The sequence below is a fragment of the Anolis sagrei genome, chromosome 4, assembly GCF_037176765.1.
Source record: "Anolis sagrei isolate rAnoSag1 chromosome 4, rAnoSag1.mat, whole genome shotgun sequence".
In the NCBI taxonomy this organism is placed as follows: Eukaryota; Metazoa; Chordata; class Lepidosauria; order Squamata; family Dactyloidae; genus Anolis; species Anolis sagrei.
In genome coordinates, this window is record NC_090024.1 from 120577440 (window position 1) to 120604532 (window position 27093).

The 27093-nt window shown below is 40.9% G+C and overlaps 1 protein-coding gene across 2 annotated transcripts in view; it reads right to left on the reverse strand.

Annotated features, from left to right (window-relative positions):
- Nucleotides 1-544: 544 nt before the first annotated feature.
- ODR4 (odr-4 GPCR localization factor homolog) overlaps nt 545-27093 on the reverse strand; it is a 39195-nt gene continuing 12646 nt past the window's right edge. For both annotated transcript variants that reach the window (XM_060774515.2, XM_060774514.2), the window contains exons 6-14: nt 23612-23648; nt 21728-21868; nt 20408-20503; nt 19076-19144; nt 17983-18111; nt 13589-13679; nt 10877-11062; nt 4466-4561; nt 545-1093 (exon numbers count right to left, since the gene is read on the reverse strand). In XM_060774515.2, the coding sequence (XP_060630498.1) occupies nt 1026-1093; nt 4466-4561; nt 10877-11062; nt 13589-13679; nt 17983-18111; nt 19076-19144; nt 20408-20503; nt 21728-21868; nt 23612-23648 (913 nt within the window). In that variant the 3' untranslated portion in view covers nt 545-1025. The remainder of the gene's footprint in view (nt 1094-4465; nt 4562-10876; nt 11063-13588; nt 13680-17982; nt 18112-19075; nt 19145-20407; nt 20504-21727; nt 21869-23611; nt 23649-27093) is intronic.

Genomic DNA, 27093 nt, shown 5'->3' on the forward strand with positions numbered 1-27093 from the left:
TAACCTTTTGTCTTTTGGCAAGATAGCATAGCAATGTGTAACTTTAGAGACCAAGTTTTAAGACTACTCTACAGAACTGAGGCTTTTAAGCAGAGGCTGGATGGCTATCTGCTGGGGGTGCTTTGATTGTGATTTTCCTGCTTCTTGGACTGGATGGCCCACAAGGTCTCTTCCAACTCAATGATTCTACGACTGAATATGTGATAATGTGCTGTGCTTGGTACTGTTTTGTATGTGCATTCCTAACGCAAGAATAACATTGTTGGGGATGGTAATCTATGTGGTTTAGGGCATTGTACAGGGCCCTAATAGCAGGAATGACTATTGAGGTAATAAATTGCCTCTGGCCATCTTTCCAGCAGCTATGATTCATAAAGGTGGGAGCAGAAAGAGAAAAGAGTATTTACAAAGCAAGCAGGGTCAGACTTGCCTTTTCTTATCCCACTATCAGCATTTTTAGGTAAAGGACTGGGCTAACTATTGACCTTTGAAATATGAATGTAGATTGGAAATCGATACATACCACTCACAAAGGAAAATGGGATGGTCAAAATATCCTCAGATTTATTAAATAAATTCAGGCCAAGTTGTTACCACAGACTATAAAGAAGGCACCTAGTACTGAGTAAATTGAAAAGGAAAGTCAACCTCACCTCACATAACTTCAGTACCTCTTGAAAAACACTAGTAAAAACTTTATCAATGGTCCTTTTATTTAATAAGGAAACCTTAAGTAGACATTTAACAAATTCTTCCAGGAAAAGTAGTAGTATGTCACAAGTATTATTTGACAGTTGATTCTGTTCAGTGGTTTACATATTCTATCCTCTAGTTAGAAATTATACCACCTACATATTTGCATGCAGAAACAGGAGACAGCTAAAGCTAGTAATATTTTGAACAGTTAACTGGCATTGTTAGGTGACACATTACACTGTTAGTGTATTTGCTTCCAGAAGCATGCATGATTTGAGGAAGTCTATGACAGCAGACATTGCCCAAGAGGGGGTCTTATGAGAAGAAGTTTAGTCACTGAAGTAGTTGAAAGAGAACACAGCCGCAGAGATTGCAACAGCCACTGCTATCACCAGTCCTAAAAATGACAAAGGGAGCATAAATTCAAGATATGAACAAAAATGTGATTTTCATAGCAAGAATGGAAAATAAATGAATCCAATCAGAATCCTTGAAATACACTGGAAACACCAGAAATATATATAGTAAGAGGTCTAAATGGCTATTTTGATGTTGTTTGGTTGTATCCCCCCCCCCCTTTTCTTTCAAACACAGAATAGGACAAACTTAAGGCAGAACAATATCATTTTGCATTCAAAGCACCCCATCTGTATTCAAAGCACTCCCCTGCCAAGAAGCAATATTCCTGCTTCTTGGCAGGGGGTTGGACTGGATGGCCTATGAGGTCTCTTCCAGCTCTATGATTCTATGATTCTAAAGAGAACAACCACACAAATACATCAGCTATGCCTTATGTAGAACAGGGAAGGCAACATAGGCCCAAGGATAGGGCAAGAGAATTCTTGCTGCCCCAGTTGTTTTAATACTGATCTTGGCATACATGTGACAACACATATACAGTGGGAAAAATAGTATTTAGTCAGATCCAAATTGTACAAGTTCTCCCACTTAAAAAGATGAGAGAGGCCTGTAATTGACATCCTAGGTAGACCTCAACTATGAGAGACAACATGAGAAAACACATCTAGAAAACCACATAAGTATTTGGTCATCTACAAACAAGCAAGATTTCTGGGTCTCACAGACCTGTAACAACTTCTTTAAGAGGCTCCTCTGTCCTCCACTCATTACCTGTAGTAATGGCACCTATTTTAATTTGTTCTCAGTATAAAAGACAACCTCAAGCAATCACACTCCAAACTACAGTATGGTGAAGGCCAAAGAGCTGTCGAAGAACACCAGAAACAAATTTGTCGCCCTACATCAGACTGGGAAGTCTGAATCTGCAATAGGCAAGCAGCTTGGTGTGAAAAAAATCAACTGTGGGAGTAATAATTAGAAAATGGAAGAGATACAAGACCACTGACAATCTCCCTTGATTTGGGGCTCCACGCAAGATCTCACCCTGTGGGGTCAAAATGATCACAAGAATGGTGAGCAAAAATCCCAGAACCACATGGGGGAACCTAATGAATGATCTGCAGAGAGCTGAGACCAACGTAACAAAGGCTACCATCAGTAGCACACTACACCGCCAGGGACTCAGATCCTGCAGTGCCATATGTGTCGCCCTGCTTAAGCCAGTAAATGTCCGGGGCCGACTGAAGTTTGCTAGAGAGCATTTGAATGATCCAGAAGAGTATTGGGAGAATGTCATGTGGTCAGATGAAACCAAAGTAGAACTGTTCGGCAGAAACACAACTCGTTGTGTTTGGAGGAGAAAGAATGCTGAGTTGAGATTTTGAGTGCAAACCTCCTTCCATCAGCAAGGCACTGAAGATGAAACATGGCTGGATCTTTCAGCATGATAATGATCCTAAGCACACTGCCAGGACAACAAAGGAGTGGCTTCGTAAGAAGCATTTCAAGGTCCTGGAGTGACCTAGCCAGTCTCCAGATCTCAACCCTATAGAAAACCTTTGGAGGGAGTTGAAAGTCCGTGTTGCCCAGCGACAGCCCCAAAACATCTCTGCTCTTGAGGAGATCTGCATGGAGGAATGGGCCGACATACCAGCAACAGTGTGTGCCAACCTTGTGAGGACTTACAGAAAACGTTTGACCTCTGTCATTGCCAATAAAGGATATATAACAAAGTACTGAGATGAACTTTTACTACAGACAAAATACTTATTTTCCACTTTAATTTGCAAATAAATTAGTTAAAAATAAGACAATATGATTTTTTGGATGTGTTTTCTCATATTATCTCTCATAGTTGAGGTCTACCTATGACGCTAATTACAGGACTCACTCATCTTTTTAAGTGGGAGAACTTGTACAATTGGTATCTGATTAAATATTTTTTTCCCACTGTAATAGTTTTCCACTGTTAAGTTTCACCCTGAGCCTTTACAATCATGTCTTCTCTACAAGATTCACATAGATAGTTCACCTACCCTACTCCACTCAGAAAGAGTAATTGTACTTTCAGGCATCAAAGGTTATCAAACACACCCACAAAATGTTCATAATCAAAAAGACATCATATAGGTAGAAATGTAGCAAATGAAGAAGAAGCCCAGATGTATATTTCAGTAGTACATTTATATTACATTACAAATTCACATTTCAATTGTGATTTCCATTTATTCTGATCACTACTGAAAGTCCATTTAAATGCTGCTCTAAGGCTAGAATTCAGACAGGTAGATCAAGCCCAGTATTTTTCTCCATTTGTTTGCAAGACAGTTCTATGTCTTTCCAGCTTCTGAAAACTGATGCATTGTTTTAGCCACACAAAACTGATAGAATTCTGACTGCTGTTACATCACCGATTCGCTATTCAATGGCCTAATCCTATGAGCTTCCCCATAAGCCTTGTGGCTCACAGGCCGATGTCAGAAAGGTCCCAGAATAAGGGCACGGCTGATCTCCTTGCAGTGATCTTAGGACATCAGAGTTATCTCTGCTCTGGCACAGGCCCTTTTGAGAGGATCCTGACATCACATGGCATTGTCTTCTTTAGATTTGCATAGCAGAGAAAATCTGAACATCTTTGAGAAACAAGACTAAAATGGCTAATAAAGCACCATGACATTGTAAGGGAGCCAAGGCCATCTGATGGTTCTCAGGCTCTCACAGGTTTCAGTTCGGCTTCTTTCCAGATAAATGGGTATAGGACTGAGATCTTACTCAACTGTTTCCTAATTTTCTCTGGAATTGCCTCAGCTTTAAAAAGAGAGACTAACAGCCACCTGCTGGGATGCTTTAGCATTGAGCCCAGAGATGCTCTTCCAACACTATGATTTAAAAAAATGTCCAGGCCAGCACATAAGCCTCTAAATTGTGCTATAGCCTACGTTAAAAACCAGTAGTTATATGTCTTCCTCCTGCATTCAATATAACAAATTAAATATTGGTTTACACTGACAAGAGAGATCAAAGTTTTGTTGTTTATAAGAGTCTTTACATATTTTCCCAATCCTCACTTCTTTATTCTAAATGCACAATGGCAGCAAGCTTTCCTGATTCAGACTCAACCAGATGTGTCTCTGAGATAATGCTCACTAGAGAAGGCAATATGCTCCCAAGAGAAGGCACAGATTTTAATTTGCACGTGTTCTCATTTCTGCATCTGGTCCTTCCAATGGATCATTCCTGCACCTGGAGATGTATATGAGTTATTTTTCTGGATGAACCATGAAGAAAAGGGTCTCATCAAAGGGCACCACTGTACCTTTTCTACAAAACCCAAATCCAGTCAGCTTGTTAATCCTACCAACCCTGACTAACACCAAAAGTGCACTGACAATCGCTGAAGCCTACATACCTATATTCTGATGAAGTTTCAGGAGAAGCACTTCTTTGGTCAACTGTTTTTGTTGCACATCATCATCGCTGTATTCCTTTGTTGGACTTACTTCAACTGCATGGAGAAAATGATAAATAGTTGTGCTTTTACCTACACCCATGAACCATTCTGAGTTTTCCTCCTTCTTGCCCCATCTCACCAATCTTGGTCAAGATTAATGTATTGTTGATGGTTTTTATTGCCGGAATCACTGGGTTTGTTGTAAAATTTTTGGGCTTTATGGCCATGTTCCAGAAGCATTATCTCTTGACATTTCTCTTGCATCTTCGGCAGGCATCCTTAGAGTATCTCACAACCTCTGAGGATGCTTGCCATAGATGCAAACGAAACGTCAGGAGAGAATGCTTCTGGAAGATGGCCATACAGCCTGAAAAGCTCACAACAACACTGGTCAAGATTCTTTTGCTGTTTTAGTGATCATACCAAGGAAAACTAACTGGGCTGACTACAGATATATATATATATATAGCACATGGGCTTTATTTGTATATCACAGCCATTAAAGAGGAGCTCCAAGGCACAAACTGAATTCTATTGCAACAAATAAAATACAGGACAAAATGTACTAGTGATTTATTGAACACTTGGGGGCTCCCTAAGTGGAATAATAAGAGACAAAACAACTACAAGTCACAAGAACCCTATTAGCATATAACCTGCCTAGACTCCCAGAGGACTCAGCATGGAAGACCCTCAGTTTGCCACTAGTTCTAGCAACAGATCAATTGTTTCATATCTTCTGCCTGCAATGGAATAAACAGTGGAGGGGGCACTGTAGCAGAATGGTGAGTCCTAGGGATGGCGAACAAGAGCTACAGCAAAGTCTCACATGTATAACTCTTATGTTGTGTCCTGGGTACAGATCCTTGGACATGGCCTACAGGACATCGGGACAGAGAACTAACTCCCAAGCCTCTCTTTGCTCTGTGGAGAAAGGTATATAATCCCATTTTCTCTCTTCAAGGAGAACATTACTTTTCACTTTTTTGAATCCAGATCTGGTGTGTACCTACTTTAAGAACTGATTATGACATGGCATATACTTGTCGTGCATTTAACTACTGGGGAGCTAGAGGCTCGGGAAACAGTGCCTGGATTCACAATACAATTATTTAGGTGGCAACAAATGCCAGATTTCTGCTAAATGTTAGTCTCTCACAAATATTTAAGAGAAAACATCATTTTTACAAACATTGCTGTTTGTTCATATGAAATGAGGGTGGTGAAATACAAAGATTTCCCATCTGGAATGTGGAGGTTCTCTCTCAGAAGCACCCTTTCTTTGCCTAAGAAATAAATCCACATTATTATCTGTAGTCAATTATTACGAGATAACAGGGAACCTCCTTCAAGTGCTTCTGTCCACCCAGTCAGAAATAATGAGTACAGATTTGAAGCATGTGATTCAGCCAGGCTTTGGAAAGGCTCTTTAAATCACCAGCCAATATCTTTTGCATGCTTCCCACTATTTCAGGCACGATAATGAGAAGTGCATAAATTAGTAATTTAATTCATCTTATGCTTAAAGGAGCTGTTTCTCCAAGTATCAGAAAAATTCTTTTTCTTCATTCTACACTATCATGTATATAAGGTCTTGCCTGCTTCATTTGAGTTGGCTCTGCAAAGCAAGAGGGGCCATTGCGGGGCGATTGTGTCTATCACTCTAGCCACCTCTAAGTTGTAGAGATTGACAAGGGCATTGACAGAATTGTCTACTGTCACAACAGGAAAATTCCCAAGAGACATCAGAAATACATCTGGATCCATAAGTCTCCTGGGGCAGAGCATCTTAATGGGTCCTCCACCACTGCAGAGGTTAGAAGTCACAGTTAGTCTAAAACTGATCAGGTGATGGTCGGTCCATGAAAACAGAACAATTTTGAGTTCCTCCACAACATTTCCCCCATCCGCCTTGAAAACCAGGACCAAGGTGTGTCCAGCTTCATGAGTGGGCTCAGATATTACTTGGGACAGCTCCATAGTTGTCATGGTGGCCATGAAGTCACTCCTGTCAGAATGGACTCGGCATGGATGTTGAAGTCCCCCAGAACTATGAGCCACTGAGACTCCAAAGCCAGGCCTGAGACCACCCCTGCTAGCTCAGGTAGGGAATCTGTTGTGCAGAGGGGTAGTTGGTACACAAGTAGAATCTCCAATCTGTCCCGTTATCCACTCTCAAATGGACACAGATGGGCCTGTTCAGCCTGCAGAAGAGAAGGCTGAGAAGATTCATGTATAAATATGTGAGGGAAAGTCATAGGGAGGAGGGAGCAAGCTTGTTTTCTGCTCCCCTGGAGATTAAGATGCGGAACAATGACTTCAAACTATAGGAAAGAAGATTCCAACAGCTCACATGTCTTTACACTAATGCACAGAGCATGGGAAATAAACAATATGAACACTAACTTTTAGCACAATACAACAATTATGATGTCATTGGCATCACTGAAACCTGGTGGGATGACTCCTATCACTGGAATGTAGACATCGAGGGCTATAATCTCTTTCACAGAAACCGAACAAAGGGGAGAGGAGGCGGAGTAGCCTTATATGTCAAAAACTGTTGCGCTGCAGAAGAGATGCAAGATTGCAATCCGGGAAACCAGCTTGGAAGCATCTGGATAAGAATCAAGGGAACTGGAACTCAAAAATATCTCATATAGGCGTCTACCTCCAGGCTAGGATGAAGAACTTGATGAAATCTTCTGCCAACAGTTGGCCAAACAGGCACAAAGAAGAGATATAGTGGTCATGGGTGATTTCAACTATTCCGATATTTGCTGAAAAACAAACTTGGCCAAGAATACAATGTCCAACAAATTCCTCACTTACCTTGCAGACAATTTATGGTCCAGAAGGTAGAAGAGGCAACAAGGGGATCGGCTACTCTTGATCTCATCCTAACAAACGCGGAGGACCTGATTGATGCAGTTGAAGTAGTCGGATCCTTAGGGGCAAGTGACCATGTGGTCCTGCAGTTTGAGGTACAAAGGAAGGCCGAAACTAAGACAAGTCAACCCAATTCTGGACTTTAGGAGAGCTGACTTCTGAAAAAGGAAGGAAATACTGAGCAGCATTCTGTGGACACAGATACTAAAAGACGGGAGTTAACGGACGGACGGGAGTTTTTCAACAGTGAAATACTCAAGGTGTTATTGCAAACAGTGCCAACAAAGAGAAAAAATAGAACAAGTGCAAAGAAGCCAGAATGGGTGTCCAAAAAACTTTTAACTGTGCTAAGACTCAAAAGAGACACGTACAAGAAGTGGAAAGAGGGAGAAATCACCAAAGAAGAATTCAAACAAATAATCAACTCCTGTAGGGAAAAGGTTCACAAGGCTAAAGCACAAAACGAGCTCAGGCTTGCCAGGGACATTAAAAACAATAAAAAGGGCTTCTTTTCTCATGTCAGTAGAAAAAGGATGAACAAGGAGGTGATAGGGCCTCTGCGAGGAGAAGGTGAGGCAATGCTGACAGGGAATAGAGAGAAGGCAGAACTACTTAATGCCTTCTTTGCCTCCATTTTCTTACAAAAAGAAAGTCATCCTCAACCTCAGCAAAATGGAGTGGATGAGGGATTTGAGGACATCCACCCCTAAATTGGGTAACAAGTCATCCAGGAATACCTGAACGCTCTAAACAAGTTCAAGTCCCAGATCAACTACACTCAAGAGTATTGAAGGAACTAGCGGAAGTCATTCCGGAACCACTGGCAATCATCTTTGAGAGTTATCGGAGAACAGGAGAAGTCCCAGCAGATTGGAGGAGGGCAAATGTGGTCTCAATCTTCAAGAAGGTAAAAACAGACGACCCAAACAATATGCCTTGTATTGACGTCAGCCTCACATCAATACCAGGCAAGATTCTTGAAAAGATTGTTAAGGCAGAGGTCTGCAAACACTTAGAAACAAATGCGGCCAACACTAATAGTCAACATGGATTTTCAAAAACAAGTCACGCCAGACTAATCTGATCTCTTTTTTCGATAGGGTTTCAAGGTGGGTAGATATGGGGAATGCCATGGATGTATCATATCTGGACTTCAGTAAGGCCTTCGACAAGGTCCCAATGACTTTCTGGCAAACAAGCTAGTCAAATATGGTCTTGGCAAAACTACAGTTAGGTGAATCTGTAATTGGTTAAGCGAACAAACCCAGAGGGTGCTCACCAATGCTTCCTCTTCACCCTGGAAAGAAGTGGCGAGCGGAGTGCCGCAGGGTTCTGTCCTTGGATCGGTCCTGTTCAACATCTTTATTAATGACTTAGATGCAGGGTTAGACGGCATGATCATCAAGTTTGCAGATGATCATTGGGAGGGATAGCCAATACTCCAGAAGGCAGGAGCAGAATTCAAAACTATCTTAACAGATTTGAGTGATGGGCCAAAACTAACAAAATGAAGTTCAATGGTGACAAATGCAAGATACTCCACTTAGGCAGAAGAATGAATGAAATGGCTTGAGAGTAGTACGTGTGAAAAAGATCCTGGAGTCCTCGTGGACAACAAGTTAAACATGAGCCAACAATGTGATGCGGCAGCAAAAAAAGCCAATGGGATTTTGGCCTGCATCAATAGGAGTATAGTGTCTAGATCCAGGGAAGTCATGCTATCCCTCTATTCTGCCTTGGTTAGACCACACCTGGAATACTGTGTTCAATTCTGGGCATCACAATTGAAGGGAAATGTTGACAAGCTGGAATGTCCAGAAGAGGGCAACTAAAATGATCAAGGGTCTAGAGAACAAGCCATATGAGGAGCGGCTTAAAGAGCTGGGCATGTTTAGTCTGAAGAAGAGAAGGCTGAGAGGAGACATGATAGCCATGTATAAGTATGTGAGAAGTCATAGGGAGGAGGGAGCAAGTTAGTTTTCTGCTGCCCTGGAGACTAGGACGCGGAACAATCGCTTCAACTACAAGAAAGGAGATTCCATCTGAACATTAGGAAGAACTTCCTGACTGTGAGAGCTGTTCAGCAGTGGAACTCTCTGCCCCAGAGTGTGGTGGAGGCTCCTTCTTTGGAGGCTTTTAAACAGAGGTTGGATGGCCATCTGTTGGGGGTGCTTTGATGCAATTTTCCTGCTTCTTGGTGGGGGATTGCACTGGATAGCCCATGAGGCCTCTTCCAACTCTGTCCTGCTCTTTTATGATGAAGCATTTATTCACAGAACTCTTCTTAGACTATAATTGCAGATTATGATATATAAGCTGACTTTCAAAATCTATTTCTCTTTCTAAAATTTTGCAATTGCCAAAATCTGGATTATTTTAGGGGAACATAGTATACAACACACACATATCAACTTAACTACAACATCACATGCTACTTAAATAGCAGACATATACTAGATAGCTCACACACTAGATCTTCAACTAGATAATAATGAATAATCAGGGGAAGAGATTATCTTTGCTGAAATCTTATTTGTGTTTATCTACTCAGTGGATTTAACCCCTTGATGTTGGATGCTGGGATTTACTAGAGCCAACTGCTAATGCAAATCTTACTTGTTTATGCCTGAGAAGCATATGAAAATAGATTATGCAAATTATGCATAATACTGCAGTTAGGATTTCTTTTTTAATTACTAACTTACTGATGACTTCTTTCAATTCAATCTCAAACTTTTCAGACAGATCCCTATTACTTGCAGCAGAGATGACAAGACATTTCTTCTGGCTCAAGCACCCCATTAGTATATTTGTGTAAAAGCTATGATTGGAATCAGGGCCACAGCATAAGGAAACTTTCAGAAACAAATGTTAGGATTCTGGTTTCATGTCCAGTTAATTCCTTGGTCAGAGTTAAAAGAGCAAGTAAGAACCAAAACCATTGTGATATATAAACTAGTTCTAGTCTTTTGATCACTGAGTAGAAATCACTGGAATCATATACAAGAATATCAGGCACGCTTTACAAAGTTAACTTACTTAAATGTAATGGAATACTTATATTCCATAACATTTATTTAGATGATTTGTCTTGACCTACAGTTGCACCATCTTTCCACATACCCTTAGGCCTTATTGCTTGATTTATGAAATCTGGCTGATTTCAGCCCTTGGATGCTCTTTCCATTCAAATATTACATGATGAGGATTCTGTATATATTTGAAAACGAAAAAAGCAATATGTGAGAAGTTGGCATACTATACAAAAGCAAAAGACAAAGAACATCATGCCATGTGTTTGAAACTCCTTGGCATCTAAAAGCTTCCACCAATGTGAAAACCAAGTCAGGTTCAAGTTTGAAGGTAGCATACGTTTCACATATACAAGTCACAAATAAGATGGACTTGTATTTCAGGTTTAGCTTCTTAGCAAGTCCCGGAAGAGAATAATCCAGCTCTTAACCTCGCAGCTATATTTACCCATATTTATCTCCTCAGCTGTACACAAATCCTCTGTTTGAACAGCTTGATCCAGCATCTCGAGAAAACGCTCTTGGATTTCCCTGGCTGTTTCATCACCAAACTTATAATCACAAAACAAAACATTTGAGCCAGCAATGGGAGCAAACACTCGGCAGGGCAAGGTATGATATACTCTTTCTGAATCTAGCAAGAAAGAAAGAAAAATAAAATAAGAGGGAACAAAGAAGATTTTATTAAGAACAGTATGATCACATGCACACAGTAGAACATGAACAATGATTTTTATTCGTGTCAGGAGCGACTTGAGAATCTGCAAGTTGCTTCTGATGGGAGAGAATTGGCCATCTGCAAGGACGTTGCCCAAAGGATGCCCAGATGTTTTGATGCATTACCATCCTTGTGAGAGGCTTCTCCCATGTCCCTGCATGGGGAGCTGGAGCTGACAGAGGGAGCTCATCAGTGCTCTCCCCAGATTCCAACCTCCAACCTGTCGGTCTTCAGTCCTATCGGCACAAAGGTTTAACCCACTGTGTCACTGGGGGCTCCATGAACAATGATGAACTGGACTGAAACCACTGTAAATTTCCCCAGGAAAATTTACATGCACTCAATGCAATTAATCTCTAGGTTTATAGCTATTAAATTTTCAAGGTTTTTGTTCAAGAAACCCTTGAATCAGGTGCTGAGGCACCACATGTTAGAAATGTTGATTACAAGGTGGACACTAACAAAACACATGCACAATTTCTATACAGAGATAGCACCAATATCATATCTAGTCGAGGAATTTTCTGGGCATAGAGACTTGTGATAGTGCCACATTGGTTGGACTGAATCAATGGTTCCCACCCTTTGGGCCTCCAGGTGTTTTGGACTTCAACTACAAAAAATCCCAGCCAGCTTACCAGCTGGCCAAGTAATGTTTAGGAAGAGGAGAAACGTCTTGGAAGGAGTGGGATTGGCTATCATAATTATATAAAGATGCTTCTAAGCAACCTCTAAAAAGAAAAACAATAGAAGGAGAAAACAAGGTGAGACAAACTAAAACACACCTGGATTTATATATTAGTTTTTCTAAGCAACTAAAACATCGTAATATTTCTGATGAACATGACTGCAATCTATAAATGCTTATGTTATGTGGTTATCTGTAAGCCATCAGTGGTCAGTTTGTTGTTTTTGCTCCACCAGACAAACACTCTTTTGATAATGGTTAAACTGAAAAATATGGAACAAAAGCTCTTTTCCCTAAAATAGGGGTACAAAGCCTTGAGGGGAATAAAATGTTGAAAGGAAGAGGAAAGTATTCCAGAACAAATAGTATGAGCTTCTGCAAGAAACATAGCTAACACCATGTTAACCTCTTCACATCTACAGATAGCATATGCCACCTAAAGGAACAAAAATGCAAGTTACAGCCAGGCAACAGCATTTATTGTTCTGATATAGCAAGCACACATAAAGTAAGCAGACAATATGAAATTTTAAAGTATCAAATGGTGATATATGTATTTGATCTGTGAACTGAGAAAGAAGCCCCAAAGCCAAAGAAGAATGCAAATATTGCATCATTTGGAGAACAAGCCCTATGAAGAGCAGCTGAAAGAGCTGGGTCTGTTTAGCCTGCAGAAGAGAAGGCTGAGAGGAGACATGATAGCCATGTATAAATATGTGAGGGGAAGTCATAGGGAGGAGGGAGCAAGCTTGTTTTCTGCTGCCCCGGAGACTAAGACACAGAATAATGGCTTCAAACTACAGGAAAGGAGCAACAATTATGATGTCATCGGCATCACTGAAACCTGGTGGGATGACTCCTATCGCTGGGATGTAGACATCGAGGGCTATAACCTCTTTCACAGAAACCGAACAAAGGGGAGAGGAGGCAGAGTAGCCTTATATGTCAAAAACTGTTACACTGCAGGGCAGATGAAAGACTGCAATCCGGGAAACCAGCTTGAAAGCATCTGGATAAGAATCAAGGGAACTGGGACTCAAAAAGATCTTGTTGTATGTGTCTACTACAGACCTACAAGCCAAGATGAAGAACTTGATGAAGCCTTCAACCCCATCCAACCCCAAATTGGGTAAGAAGTCATCCAGGAATACCTGGACGCTCTAAACGAGTTCAAGTCCCATATCAACTACACCCAAGGGTATTGATGGTACTAGCAGAAGTCTTCTCGGAACCATTGGCAATCATCTTGGTGAAGGGGAGAATCCCAGCAGATTGGAGGAGGGCAAATGTGGTCCCAATCTTCAAGAAGGGAAAAACAGGCGACCCAAACAATTACCATCTGGTCAGCCTCACTTCAATACCAGGCAAGGTTCTGGAAAAGATTGTTAAGGAAGAGGTCTGCAGTGTGGATAGGATCTCTCACAAGGCCTATTATAGCACTGCAATAACCTATGGAAATTGGGTATCTATAGTGTAAAATATCTTCTCCAGGGTTTTCTTAGACTATTGGACTAGATTAAGGTGCGTGGTAGGCTGTAGGAGGTGATATGATGCATGCCACTGGATACTGCCCTGAATAATCTTGTCATACTATCTCAGACACATGATGCTTTATGACTAACTTTTGTTTTCACTATCCAATGAACACATTCAAACATTTATCACAAGGAATTCATTTTAGAAAACTGAGATGGTTCCAGGCTACACTAATTTTAGAAACATTAGCTGCACAATCATGTTCTCTTTTCTCTTACTTTTCTTTCCTGTTGTTTCATTCATGAGCAGATCTTCAAACAATATTTCACACCGATCAGAGAAAGTGTTTATTATGTCTCGCTTCAAAGCCTGAAAAGTCAGGAACAGAACAATATCAAAAGAGTATAACATTCATAAAAAATATCCTAAGTCACAGCCAGAATAGATATAAAAAATGCTAAAATTTCCATACTTAAATGAACAATGGTGTGGAAAGAAGAGCTACATAAAGACTTACCTTAAGCATAAGAGACGGCTTAAGAAGCTTAATATAAGTGAAAGAACCAGAAAGTGCAACCCTGGCTCCGGAGGAAGATGGAGGAAATAAATTCTCTTTGTTATGATTGTTATGTGGCCTTTGTGTATATGATTGAATGCATGGTGTGGGGAGTTAACAAGAGCAAAGCTGTTGAACGCTTTTTATGTGTGATTGGAACTTATATTTATTTTATTTGAGACTAATCCCCTGAAACTCAATCAATACTTAAAAGTTTGTCATGCTGGGCAAGTTTGCTCTAGATCAGTGGTTCTCAACCTGGAGTCCCCAGATATTTTTGGCCTTCAACTCCCAGAAATCCTAACAGCTGGTAAACTGGCTGGGATTTCTGGGAGTTGTAGGCCAAAAACATCTGGGGACCCAAGGTTGAGAACCACTGCTCTAGATGCATCATCAATGGGGTTCAGTATGCTCTCCAGCTGCAGGAAGAATTACAGCTCCCACCATGGTGGGTCAGACCTGTCTAATCCCTCCAGTATGTTCAGTTGGTCATGGGAGTTCTGTGTGCCAAGTTAGGAACAGGTCCATCACCAGTGGGGTTTGGAAGTGCTCTTTGATTGCAGGTGAACTAACAAATGTGAAGGTCAATTCCATCCCAAACCCACCAGTATTCAAATTTTGGCATATCGGGTCCTGTATGCATGCCAAATTTGGTGCAGATACATCGTTGTTTGCATTCACAGTGCTCTCTGGATATAGGTGAACTATAATTCCTATAAATCAAAGTGAATTTCCCCCAAAGCTTTCCTGTATTTTTGTTGGCAATGGGGGTTCTGTCTGCTATGGTATGTCCAGGTGTCATGACATGATTTAAAGCTTAAAAGAACAAGAATTTGACTCCTGCCCCTGAAGCAAGGTCAGCTTTAGCAAACAAACAGAGGAGGAGAGCAGTCCTGTATGGAAGTGATAACTGGGAGAAATCGTTCACAAGAGTTGAAGAAGGCTGGGGAAGGGTTTGGAAAGGGAGAAGGGATGAGGACTATAAAAGGGACTGAAGTTACACGGGGAAAGAGAAGGGCAAAGTCCCAGCTTGAGCAATTGAACCAAAGGAATAAATCAGTTGTAGAGCATGCATTGAAATTCAAGTCGCTGGCAGGTAAAATTCCGGAATGGTCAGCTGCCACTAAAGTGGATCTCTTTAAAGAATCAGATGTTCTAGAATGGGCACTGTAACATAATGACCCAGAGGATTTAGACTCCTGGATTTTGTTAGCTGGAAAAGTTGAAGGAATAAAACAGCAAGTCAAACAACGGGCCAGGGATTTTATAGATGGTAGAAACACGGCTGCACCTAGAGCAGGTGTGGGAGGGTTCCGGCATCCTCTCATGCAGCACATTTTATTTGTCGTGTCAGGGCAACCAGTCTATTATATTACATTACTAACAGAACAAAGCAAACAAACAGAGGAAATACAGAATTTGTGAGTTTGGTAGTTGATTAAATGTCCTTTGACCAGTATCTGGCCACTTGGAGCGCTTCTGGTGCTCCTGCAAGAAACATATGCATATGGCAGGGCTCAGGTTGCATTGCAGCAGGTGGTCAGTGGTTTGCTCTTCTCCACACTCGCATGTCGAGGATTCAACTTTGTAGCCCCATTTCTGAAGGTTGGCTCTGCATCTTGTGGTGCCAGAGCGCAGTCTGTTCAGCGCCTTCCAAGTCGCCCAGTCCTCTGTGTGCCCAGGGGGGAGTCTCTCATTTGGTATCAACCATTGGTTGAGGTTCTGGGTTTGAGCCTGCCACTTTTGGACTCTCGCTTGCTGAGGTGTTCCAGCGAGTGTCTCTGTAGATCTTAGAAAACTATTTCAGGCAGCACATGAGCAGCCAGGAATGGAGAGGAAGAAATTATGGATGTTTCGTGTGTGGAATGGAAGGACACCAAGCAAGGAATTATCTGAAGAATCCAGCAAGGAGAAGTGGATCAGAGTGCTCTAACAAAGGGAAGGAGAAGGCATCATCCCGATGAGCTGGAAGGGAGAGGGTGAATGTGGTCAGAGAGGAGGGCGACTGGATGGCAGATCGAAGTCCTGGAGTGGAGTCGGCCCAGGACGATGGAGAGTTGGGACAGCTGGCGGAAAACTCCAGTGATCTGCAGTGAGGGAGCCCCAGCTGCAGATCCAGATCTCTCAGGGCACAGAGCCGTTGGTGAGTAATGACTGTGAAATGATACTATTACAGATTGTTCTAGCCAATGTAGAGAACAGGAAAACTGTGTCTCTGGAAGCCCTGGTGAATTGTGGGTGTACCAGATGTCTGATTCCCCCCAGTGGTGACAGAGAAGCTGGAGTTAAAAGTAGAAAAGTTGGACTCCCCCATTGTGTTTACATAATTAGATGGGTCCAAAGCAGGAGGTGCCCCAGTGGAGTACAAAACTTATGTGGTCATGAGAGTCGGAACCCATTAAGAAATCTTATAATTTGTGGGGATTCCAAAAATCCAGTATCCAGTGACACTGGGAATGGCGTAGCTAAGAAGTAGAAACCCTCAAGTAGACTGGGCAAGAGGGATTTCGATTTCTTCAGATGGGATATATTCTCCCTCCTATAAAGAACCCAGACTAGGGAAGAGGGATGTAGTTAGTGCAACTATTAGAGTAGGAGATATACTTGCTAACAAAAACTATTCTAGAGGCATATCATGACTTCCTTGATGTATTCAGTGATAAACCAGCAGGGACATTACCCCCTCACAGGAAGACGGATTGTGCCATAAAAATAGACCCGCAAGCCAAGTTACCTAAGCCCAAGCTGTACGCCTGAGCCTCAATATTTAATTTTGTGGAAGGGCTTCCCCGAACCTGAATGGGTGAATCATGCTGACATAAGAGCGTCTTGAGTGGTCAAGAAATTCCATCTAAAGTACCCTGACAAGCCACAGTAATGTTATATACCTAGTTACCATGCAATGTTGATGCTGTTTTCTTTTCTCTCTCTTATGGTTTTGGGCTTTCTTTTCCTTTTAAGGGGGCATCATGTCAGGACATGATTCAAAGCTTGAAAGAAAGCAAGGTCAGCACTAATAAACAAACCTGGAGGAGGAGAGCAGTCCTGTGAGGAAGTGATAATCAGGAGAAATTGTTCACAGGAGTTGAAGAAGGCTGGGGAAGGGTTTGGAGGGGGGGGGGGTGAGCACTATAAAAGAGACTGAAGCTACATGAGGAAATTAGTAGTGTTATTTTCTTTCTCGCATGTGTAGTAGTAATAAAGCTAGCTACAGTAAATCCACCTGGAGTGTGAGTACCTGTTAATCGCTAGAAAATACCAGCAGAAACTGACATCAGGGCCATCGTTGGTGGGGTCCAGAGTGCTCTTTGATTGCAGATGAACTATAAATTCCAGTACCTACAATGGCTATAAATCAAGGTGAATTTCCCCCAAATCTTTCCAGCATTTTTCTTTAGTCATGGGGGTTCTGTGTGCCAAATGTTGTCCAGGTCGATTGTCAATGGGGTCACAGTGCTCCAACTTCATGCAGGGTGAACTACAACTTCCATCATGTGGAGTCAATCCCCCAACTCCTCCAGTATGTTGAGTTGATTAGATCTGCTCTGTTTGTTGTGCAGGCAGAGTTGAAAAAAGTAGGAAAGGATTAAGGGAGAGACAGCGGGTGAGATCTTGCAAATTCCACGCCAATGGGGAGAGAAAGAAACACTGGGACGTCTGCGGTGGAGGAAAAACGTAAAATCTAGAATGAAATTGTTCCCAAATGAAAGCATTCATTGGGTGGTGTTTGGGGAGGACATTGGCAGGGTTTGGGCTACATGTTCATGATGCCAGGTACAACCTAAAATGTCACTGCAGGGAGGGTTTTGGTGGCTCCTCAGCACTGTGGGTTAAAGTTGTTTGTGGAGGTAGGAGCCTGTTTGTGGAAGTGGGCACCCCAGCCACATACACATTTTCACTTTGATTATGTATAATAAATAAATAAATAAATGCTGGGGAGGACAAAAAAGAAGAGAGCCTCTAGTCCCACTATCCCTTTCTGTCAGAACCAGTGAGACACTTTACATACAGAAGTCAGAAAAGCATTCTAAGGGTCACGTGCAAAGCAATGATCTATATCAACTGCTGATTCCTGCAGATAAAACCCTTCAATAGATTAAAGGGCAGAAACAGTACCTTAACAGCATCTTTAACTTTAGGCTTGTTATTATGGATGTAAGCTTTGCATTTTAAAGCACCTTTAAGATTTATGGAACCACCGCAGACCTGGACTGTTGCTGTAGATCTAGAGTTTGTCTTTTGTGACTGAAAGAGAGAACACAAAAGTAAGAAACAATTCCTTAGCTTTATATTTTCATATAACCAGTTCTCAATTACCCTTACCCTTTTATGAGCCGTGAGGAGAGGCAGGTTACAAATAAATTATTATTATTACTACTTCAGCTGTAATTGTGCAGGTATTGTAAAGTCTTCAAACCTTAAATATGAAAGCAGTTGCTTGATCCAAATATTTAATTTAACCCTCCATATTTTTTTTTAAAAAAGCATTGGAAATCATGGTTGAAAGAGGGGAATTTGATATCTTTGATCTTATTACAAAATATGACAGATCTGGCTATCAAAAATAATTAGACTTTGGAGCAAGAACCAAGAAAGGGGAGTATATTCACAATGCCCTCAGCTGCATTACTAGTAGAAATTAAAATGTTAATACTAACAAGCTCAAGACCATTGCAATTCAAAACAGACAGGCAAAATTGGAAGCCTGAATATTTTCAATGTCTCCAGTTAACTGTAAGTCACTGAGCATGATGAGATACTTATATTTTTTTCATCTATCTCCTGGAATACCTGAATAGTTTCCAGTGATGGAAATTGGCAATCTTATCTTACATGTTTCTTACACAACATATCATAGTACTCAGCACAGAGAAACAACTGGTCTCTAACTACTTGATGGAGTCACTGGGTGAGAGAAAACTTCCCTATGGACTTTCCAAGCTTCCATTTCTTCATCAGTATCCAATCACTTTCCCATGAAATCAACATGGAGGAAAAGGGATGGCTTTCCATCTCAGTCTTACAAGAAATATCCTCCATAGCAATTTGATACAGGTAATTGTTATCAACCACTGTGTAAGTCATATTACACAAGCCCAAAAGATACAGATTTCCAAAGGCTAATCCATGGATTCACAGTTGAAGAGATATTTGATACATGGACTTCTCACACCAAAATTTGCATCAACACACTAGGGAATTTTCTTACCAATTGTGTTACAACCCTAACATCAAGGATCTGAATAGCTGATGGCACATTTCCTCTTCCTGCTTTTTTCTGTAGGAATGATGGAAACACAGAGAAAGATTTCTATTTTAAAACAGAATCTCCTTTCAGACATTTGTGTTGTTGTGGATTCTCAAGAGAAGGACCAAGTCTTTCAAATAAACAAACATTTTATGTGCCCTCCCCCCAGTCATCTATAGTTCTGTGTTTGCATAAAAGGGTCAGCACAACGAACATTGGTATGCCTTTGATCAATATACGTTTCTACAATGTATTTTTATTCCACAAGTTTTAGTGGCACAAGCAAAATGTATACAATAAACACATAAATAATTGCATATGAGTTAGCTTATTAAGCTTGTATGCCAAAGCCATGACTACCACAAACAGATGCAGGATGCCTGCACTCAAAAATTATGGAGGGTGGAGAGAGGATTCATTTTGTTTTTAAAGACACAGAATTAAATGGCATGGCTGCTAAGAAGGCAAACTTGAGCTTGGTTTCTATTTGGAAGCAAACTGAACTGGAATCCAAATCAGTCAATATTGAAAACATCATGATTTTGCATCATGACATGACTATACAAATATGTGTTTCACCCTCCTCCAAGTATCCTAAAATGTATATAGGGTTTGTGAAGATCTTTAAAAATTAGGCTGTTAAACTAGGATAGAACAGACATGTAATAAAAAAAGGGAGCCAAAGGGAATACCAATAATCTGTAAGAGCCGCCGCAAACTAGCCTCCTGCAGGAGCAAACTGTGCGAGCACGTCCCTGACGTCATGAGCCCGCGCCTCTCTCTCCGCCCCTTTCTCCACCTCTTTCTCCGTGCCAGAGTGGTTTTTCCTTTGCTAGGGCAGCATTGCCAGCGTACTCTCTCAGTTTGCTCGTACTCTGAGAGAGTACGCATTGCCAGCGTACTCTCTCAGTCAGGGACGTGCTCACACAGTTTGCTCCCAAAGGAGGCTGGTTTGCAACGGGTCTAACAACTTGCCAGGCCATGAAAATGTGTGTGCTTTTAATTCTTTTCCAGACTTCCCAGTTACATAATTCCACATCAAGCATGCTATCAAACTCTCCCATTCACTTGATAACACATTATAGGCTATGAACTGCTACACTGAGGTTGTAACTATTTCCAAACTTCCTTTAATCTCAGGACTAAAGACTGGATGGCCATCTTTCCTGCAACAGCATTTTCTCTGAAAGATGTACTTTGTCAGCGATCCTCATCGCTTCAACTTAAAAGCAACACTAGAAGTTGACCAGGCTTATACCATACTTTAGCACTGTTATGTTGTTTAGCACTTACTTGCCCTTCCAGCAAATCAGCATCTTCTTCTTTGACTTGACTGTTGATCAAAAAGACAGCTTCCTCTATCTGCTTAGCCCATCGTGCTAATCCATTCTTTGAAAGCAGAATCAAGAAAAAAGGATGGATGTTGGAAAAAAATAATTTAACTCACCAATCAAGATTACTCCTATAAGTCCAAGAGTATTCCCTCCAATCCAAGCTATACCATGAAACACATCCTTATTTAAGAAAACTCATAAAAACTCAGAGGACTCTTCATTTACCAGATACTTCTAAACATAACAATTTACATCTGCATTCTGCCATTTCTCCAAAGACCTCAGTACTGCTTAAACAAGGATATTTAATATAACACATACTTTTTATATTGGCTACAAAACAAAAGGCACAGGATCTCACATATTAAGCCATTTGCAAAGGTGTCTTACGGACATCACATGTCTTACATAAACTTTAAAGATAAGGCAATTCTCCCAATGATCATGTTCATTTATTCTGGTTTGACAAAATTACAGAGAAATCTGATTCATCTTTCACAAAGAAACATTCTGATGAATACTGTTCAAAAGCTCCTGTTGGAGTCCGAGGGCTTCATAACAAGGAGCATGCCAGTAATGAAAAAAGTGTAGCCTCATAGCATGGTTTGTTGTTGTCAAATAAGATCTGAGAATCACAAGCCAACTTCAAACCCTGGCTTCACACATTGCCTCATTAACAAATGGTAACTCTTGGTTCTGATAGAAATGTAAGTACTTTGTGGTAACTGATGCCACCCCTTTGGGAAGAGGCGACTAGAGGAAATGCACATTAATAAAGTAGGTTTATCTGAAATTCTAGGGTTATTGTTTTCTGTGAACATGGTCACTGCTTCATGTTCCTACTATACATGATATGTTTTGTATTAATGGCTATGTAGAGTACTTGTTCTATCTTCATCATCATTATATTACAATTTTGTTGTTCATTTGGTTTCTATTTCATAAGAGCACATAAAAGGATCACTATTAAAACCAGAAATTATGAATACAAACTTTGTAAAGCTGCACAAAAAAGACAAATGAAAGACTTTATTATTCCCTTAAGGTGTATATTACAAAAAACACCCATATATAAAAAAGAGGGCAGATGGAGGAAAAGTTTGAAATCAGGGAAAATGGCTTAAAAGAGAAAACTTGGAAAGTGTCCTGACTCAGGAAATAGCAAAACAGAAGCAGAGAAAAAAAAAAAAGGAGCAAGCCATCCGATATACATCATATTATTTTAGGTATAACTATTATGTTGACAAAACCAATTGATAAATAGGAATTGCAATGTTACCCTTGTATTTTTTTCTAGGTCGTGACTGGATGATGTAGTTGGCAATGGGATGTGTATATTAACATTAATAGTGCATTCTAGAGATAGCCAGGAAGTTGAGAGGCCATTCTGGTATTTCCAATCTGCTGGTTTGGCTGTACTCTAAATGAGGGATATGGGATAGGAAATCATTAAGAGACAAAAACAAACAAACAAATAATTAAGCTAACACAAAAATAATTTCTTCAGCTTCTAATCTAACATAAATGCTCATTCTGTAGACATTTATTCCAAAATATGACTGAATTCAGTGGAACCTTCTTGGAAATCCACAAGATTATAGTTAATGAAGCATTATTATTAGGGCTGGGCGGTTTCGTTTCGTTAATTCGTAATTCGTTAAAAATTCGTTATTTTTTTTGTTAACGAAGCGATAACGAACTATTCTGGAGCAGCTTAAAAACGAAACGAATTTTTCAATTCGTTTCGTAAATGCTTCGTATTTCGTTATGTGTTCGTTTCGTTATTGCTTTGAGGTCATTTCGTTATTATTTCCGCATGTCTGGGGCAAGTTTTATAGTTGTTTTTTGTTTAATTACTGAAAAAAAATTATAATATCACACCAACAGTCAACACCAGAGGGAGAGGGAAGCTTCAGAAGTTCCCCCTGTCCCATTTGGAGGTTTTTTAGCGTATTGCGCGGTCGCGTCCGCCATTAACGAATCGATTCGTTATTGTTTCGTTATTGTTTTGTAATTTTTTACCATTTACAAAATTTCGTAAATATTGAACTTTTTTTTAAAAAAAAAATCGGAATTCTTTTAAATATCGAAACGCAAAAAACCCCAAAAATGAATCGATTTTAGAAACAAATTTTTCCGTTGTTACCCAGGCCTAATTATTATTTCTCCAACTGGGCCTTTGGAATTCAAAAAGGTCCAGTCTACCAGCAACCTAACTGACAAAATCTCTATTGAAAAGCCTTGAGCTCAAGAACAGTTTAACTTCCAGTCATTTGAAGCGAGGTTTCAACAGATATCACTCTTACATGAGACTTAACAAGTGTCCTATCCTGCTCACCATCAGTACAACTTATTTATTATTTACTTATTGCATTTCTATATGGCTTTTCTCACCCCTGGGGGGGGACTCAAAGCAGTGTAAAGGTAAAAGTAAAGGTTTTCCCCTGACATTAAGTCCAGTCATGTCTGACTCTGGGATGTGGTGTTCATCTCCATTTCTAAGCTGAAGAGCCAGCGTTGTCCGTAGACAGCTCCAAGATCATGTGGCCAGCATGACTGCATGGAGCGCCATTACCTTCCCACTGGAGCGGTACCTATTGATCTACTCACATTTGCATGTTTTTGAACTGCTAGGTTGGCAGAAGCTGGGGCTGACAGCGGAAGCGTACGCTGCTCCCCGGATTCGAACCTGCGACCTTTCGGTCAACAAGTTTAGCAGCTCAGTGGTTTAACCCACTGCGCCACCAGGGGCTCCCAAAGCAGTGTACAACATAATAAATGGTAAAAAATTCAATGCCAAATATACATATAAAAGTAATACATAATGTATCTAAATCAGTAACATATAACTATGAATTTAAACCATTAAAAACTATACAAAAAACATCAACCATGAACATAAAACGTATTAGACATTGCACCAGTCCCATGATTATCATTTAGGTGCTTTAGTAGTGCTATCACTCACTGAAAGCCTGCTTGCATAGCCAGGTTCTGAGTTGTTTTCTGAACACCTCTCACTGTGGAGGGACTTCCACGGCCAAGGGGCCACCACTGAGAAGGCCCTGTCTCTCGTCCCCACCAGTCGCACCTGCGAAGGTGGTGGGATGGAGAGCAGGACGTCCCTGGCCAATCTTAATGCTCGAAGTGGTTCATAACTTACCTTTGGATCTTGTACATCATAAGTGCGACAAGTGAATCGTTCCTAATTAAGGAAAGAGTCTGCTTGAAGACAAGAAATATTTATTAACATTAGTCAGTAAAATCAGTAAAAATGGTGGCCCATCCTCAAATAGAAAGTATATGTGGTTACAGCAAATTCAGTGAACACACTCACACATCACTCATTCATCTATCTTATCCCTGATAGCAGGAAATACACATTTTGAAAATTCACATGAGAAATCTTGGTGTTGCTATTCAATTGTTAACAGTGAACTATCAATTGCTGAATAAGAATACTGCTGCATTTCTGTCCTGATTGTGGATGCTCCACAACTAACTGCTTGGCCACAACGATATAACCATAGGTCTTTTGTAATAATAATAATATAATAATAATAATATTTTATTTATACCCGCTACCACCTCCCCAAGGGACTCGGTGCGGCTTACATGAGGCCGAGCCCAAATACAACAATACAAGCAATAACAATAACAATACAAGCAATTTAAAATAACAAAACAATAAACCAATAACACATACAATATCAATAGGACAACACACTTTAAAAACTATGGGTAGGCCAAATGTAATTAAAATTAAAAGATTAGAAACAATGCTGGACATGGACGAAAAAGTGATAGGGCAGTTTGTGGGAATATATGAGCAGACCTAAATATATAAAGTGCTTTAGAAGACAAAGTGCTATGGGATCATTCCCTGAGAAGGCACACTGGAACAACCACGTCACAAGTTTTAATTGTGCAAAGGTTCTCCTGACCACCGCCAACACCTGAGCTTCAAGTGTCAGCGCTGAGTCCAGGAGGACGCCCAGACTGCGGACTGGTGTCCTCAGAGGGAGTGTAATCCCATCGAGCACAGGTTGCCTCCCTATACCCTGATTAGCCTTGCAACCGATCAGAAGGACTTCTGTCTTTTCTGGATTAAGCCTCAGATTGTAATCCTTCATCCAGTCATCACAGCTGTCAGGCACTGGTTTAGGATCTGGGGAGCTTCCCTAGAATTCTGTGGAAAAGATTAGTAGAGTTGTGTGTCATCTACATAGAGATGATACCCAAATCCAAAACTCTGGATGATCTCATCCAGCAGTTTCATGTAGATGTTGAAGAGCATGGGGGAAAGTATGGAATCTTGTAGAACCCCCACAGGCCGAGAGCCAGGGGTCTGAACAGACATTCCCCAGCATCACCATCTGGATATGATCCTACAGTAAGGATTGGAGTCACTGCAACGCAGTGCCCCCAAGACCAATTCCGGAGAGACGCACCCACAAGGATACCACAGTCGATGGTATTGAAAGTCACTGAGATGTCCAAAAGGACCAACAGGAACACACTCCCCCTATGCAGTTCTCTGTGGAGATCATCCATCAGGGCAACCAAAGCTGTTTCCATTCAGTGACCAGGCCTAAAACCAGATTGTGAGGGATCAAGATGAGCAGTGACTTTCAACAATCTCTGGAGCTGGGAAGCAATCACCTGCTCCAGAACCTTGCCCAGAAAAAGGAGGTTTGAAATAGGCCAGTAGTTATTTAGTATAGTTGGATCCAGGAACGATTTCTATAGAATAGGTTTTACAATTGCTTTTTAGAAATTAGATAGTAAATGTTCCTGGTCCAGCGAGGCATTAATGATCCTCAAGAGCCACTTGGCCAAACCCCCACTGAAAAAAAATCAGAGGGGGAAGAGTCCTAAAGGAGTCATCCAAAACCAGTACAAAGGAATTATTGGGGCTAACTGATCAGTTTTGTGATTCTGGGGAAGTAGCTGGTATGGCTATGTTTCCACAATTTGTCATAATCCTTGGGGGGGGGGGGAGGTGGTGGTGGTGGTTGGTGATTGATTTAAAACTGATTCCCTAGACAAGGTTTGCATGGGGTTATTGATGGACTTTTTCTTTGAGAGTCTACATGAAAGTTTTGCAATGAAATGTGAATAGTAAAATTTCATATGGATCTACTTAAAAGTTAATCTAGATTCAGCAGGTTTACACACAGCTGAAATCTAAGACAAAGTAGCTAGTCCCAACTAGAGAACATTGGTTCGACTATTTGGTAGATGGTAAATTAATATCTTATGTAAATCCCATTAATCCAATGGGAAGTTGCTGGTAATTATGAGAGAAATAAGCTGAACAATATGAAAACCACCTACTGTATGGCTATAAGCCTCCTCCCAGTGGACTTAAATCAAGGGAAAGTTTCATAGGAACCACCACTCCTCTAAATGTTCCCCCAGCAAGAGCAAGAATATTCTTGTGGGCAGAAAAATCAGGCAATTCCAACTGGATGGCCCCCTACAAGGGTTATTTTCTCCAGGGGCAAACCAAGAATGGGCCACTTGGAAGTTCCTGAACAAACTAAGAAGTGGAGTGGGCAGATCAAAAGACAACCTGGCTAAATGGTTGTCTAGCTAGAACAGTGGTTCCCAACCTTTTTTTGTCCAGGGACGACTTGACCAGGGACCACTCTCCAACATTAGTACCAAAAGGGTTACAAATCAATTTTTGGTCAACTTTAGATTCGGTTTGGTTATTGTGGTACTGATTCAGAAAATTGCATTGGATAGAACACATCAGCTCTAGTTTCTGATGCAGAACATATGCCATCCAGCAGTCGCCATATGCTCCCCCACAGAAAACCATATTTATTAATTTAGAACTGATGTGTTCTATCCAATGCACTTTTCTGAACAGGTCAAAAAACGAAGACATAAACAATTGTTGGTTTGGACTGTGTTATTATTGTGGATTTTGTTAACATTTGTGTAAAAAAAAAAAGAAGTGGAGGGGATTGAGGGTGAAAAAAAATACAAAAACTGGAGCGCAAGATCTAAGAAACTGTCCCTAATAGTTATAATAATAATATCAACAACAACAACAACAACAACTTTGGGGGAATAAACAGGGTCTTACAAAGGGCTGCTTTTCCATTACATCTCTTGTGTTTGGCAATGAGAGCTATTTTTATTATTATTGTTGTTGTTGTTGTTGTTGTTATTATTATTTGCTTTGGGGGACTAAATAGGGTCTTACAAAGGGCTGCTTTCCCATTATGACTGATGTGCAGCAATGGGAGCTAATATCTACTACTACTACTACTAAGGGGGACTCTCTCTCTCTCGCTTCCTCGCTCATCAATAGGAGCATAGTGTCTAGATCTAAGGAAGTAATGCTACCCCTCTATTCTGCTTTGGTTAGACCACATCTGGAATATTGTGTCCAATTCTGGGCACCACAATTCAAGAGAGATATTGACAAGCTGGAATGTGTCCAGAGGAGGGCGACTAAAATGATCAAGGGTCTGGAGAACAAGCCCTATGAGGAGCGGCTTAGGGAACTGGGCATGTTTAGCCTGAAGAAGAGAAGGCTGAGAGGAGATATGATAGCCATGTATAAATATGTGAGAGGAAGCCACAGGGAGGAGGGAGCAAGCTTGTTTTCTGCTTCCTTGGAGACTAGGA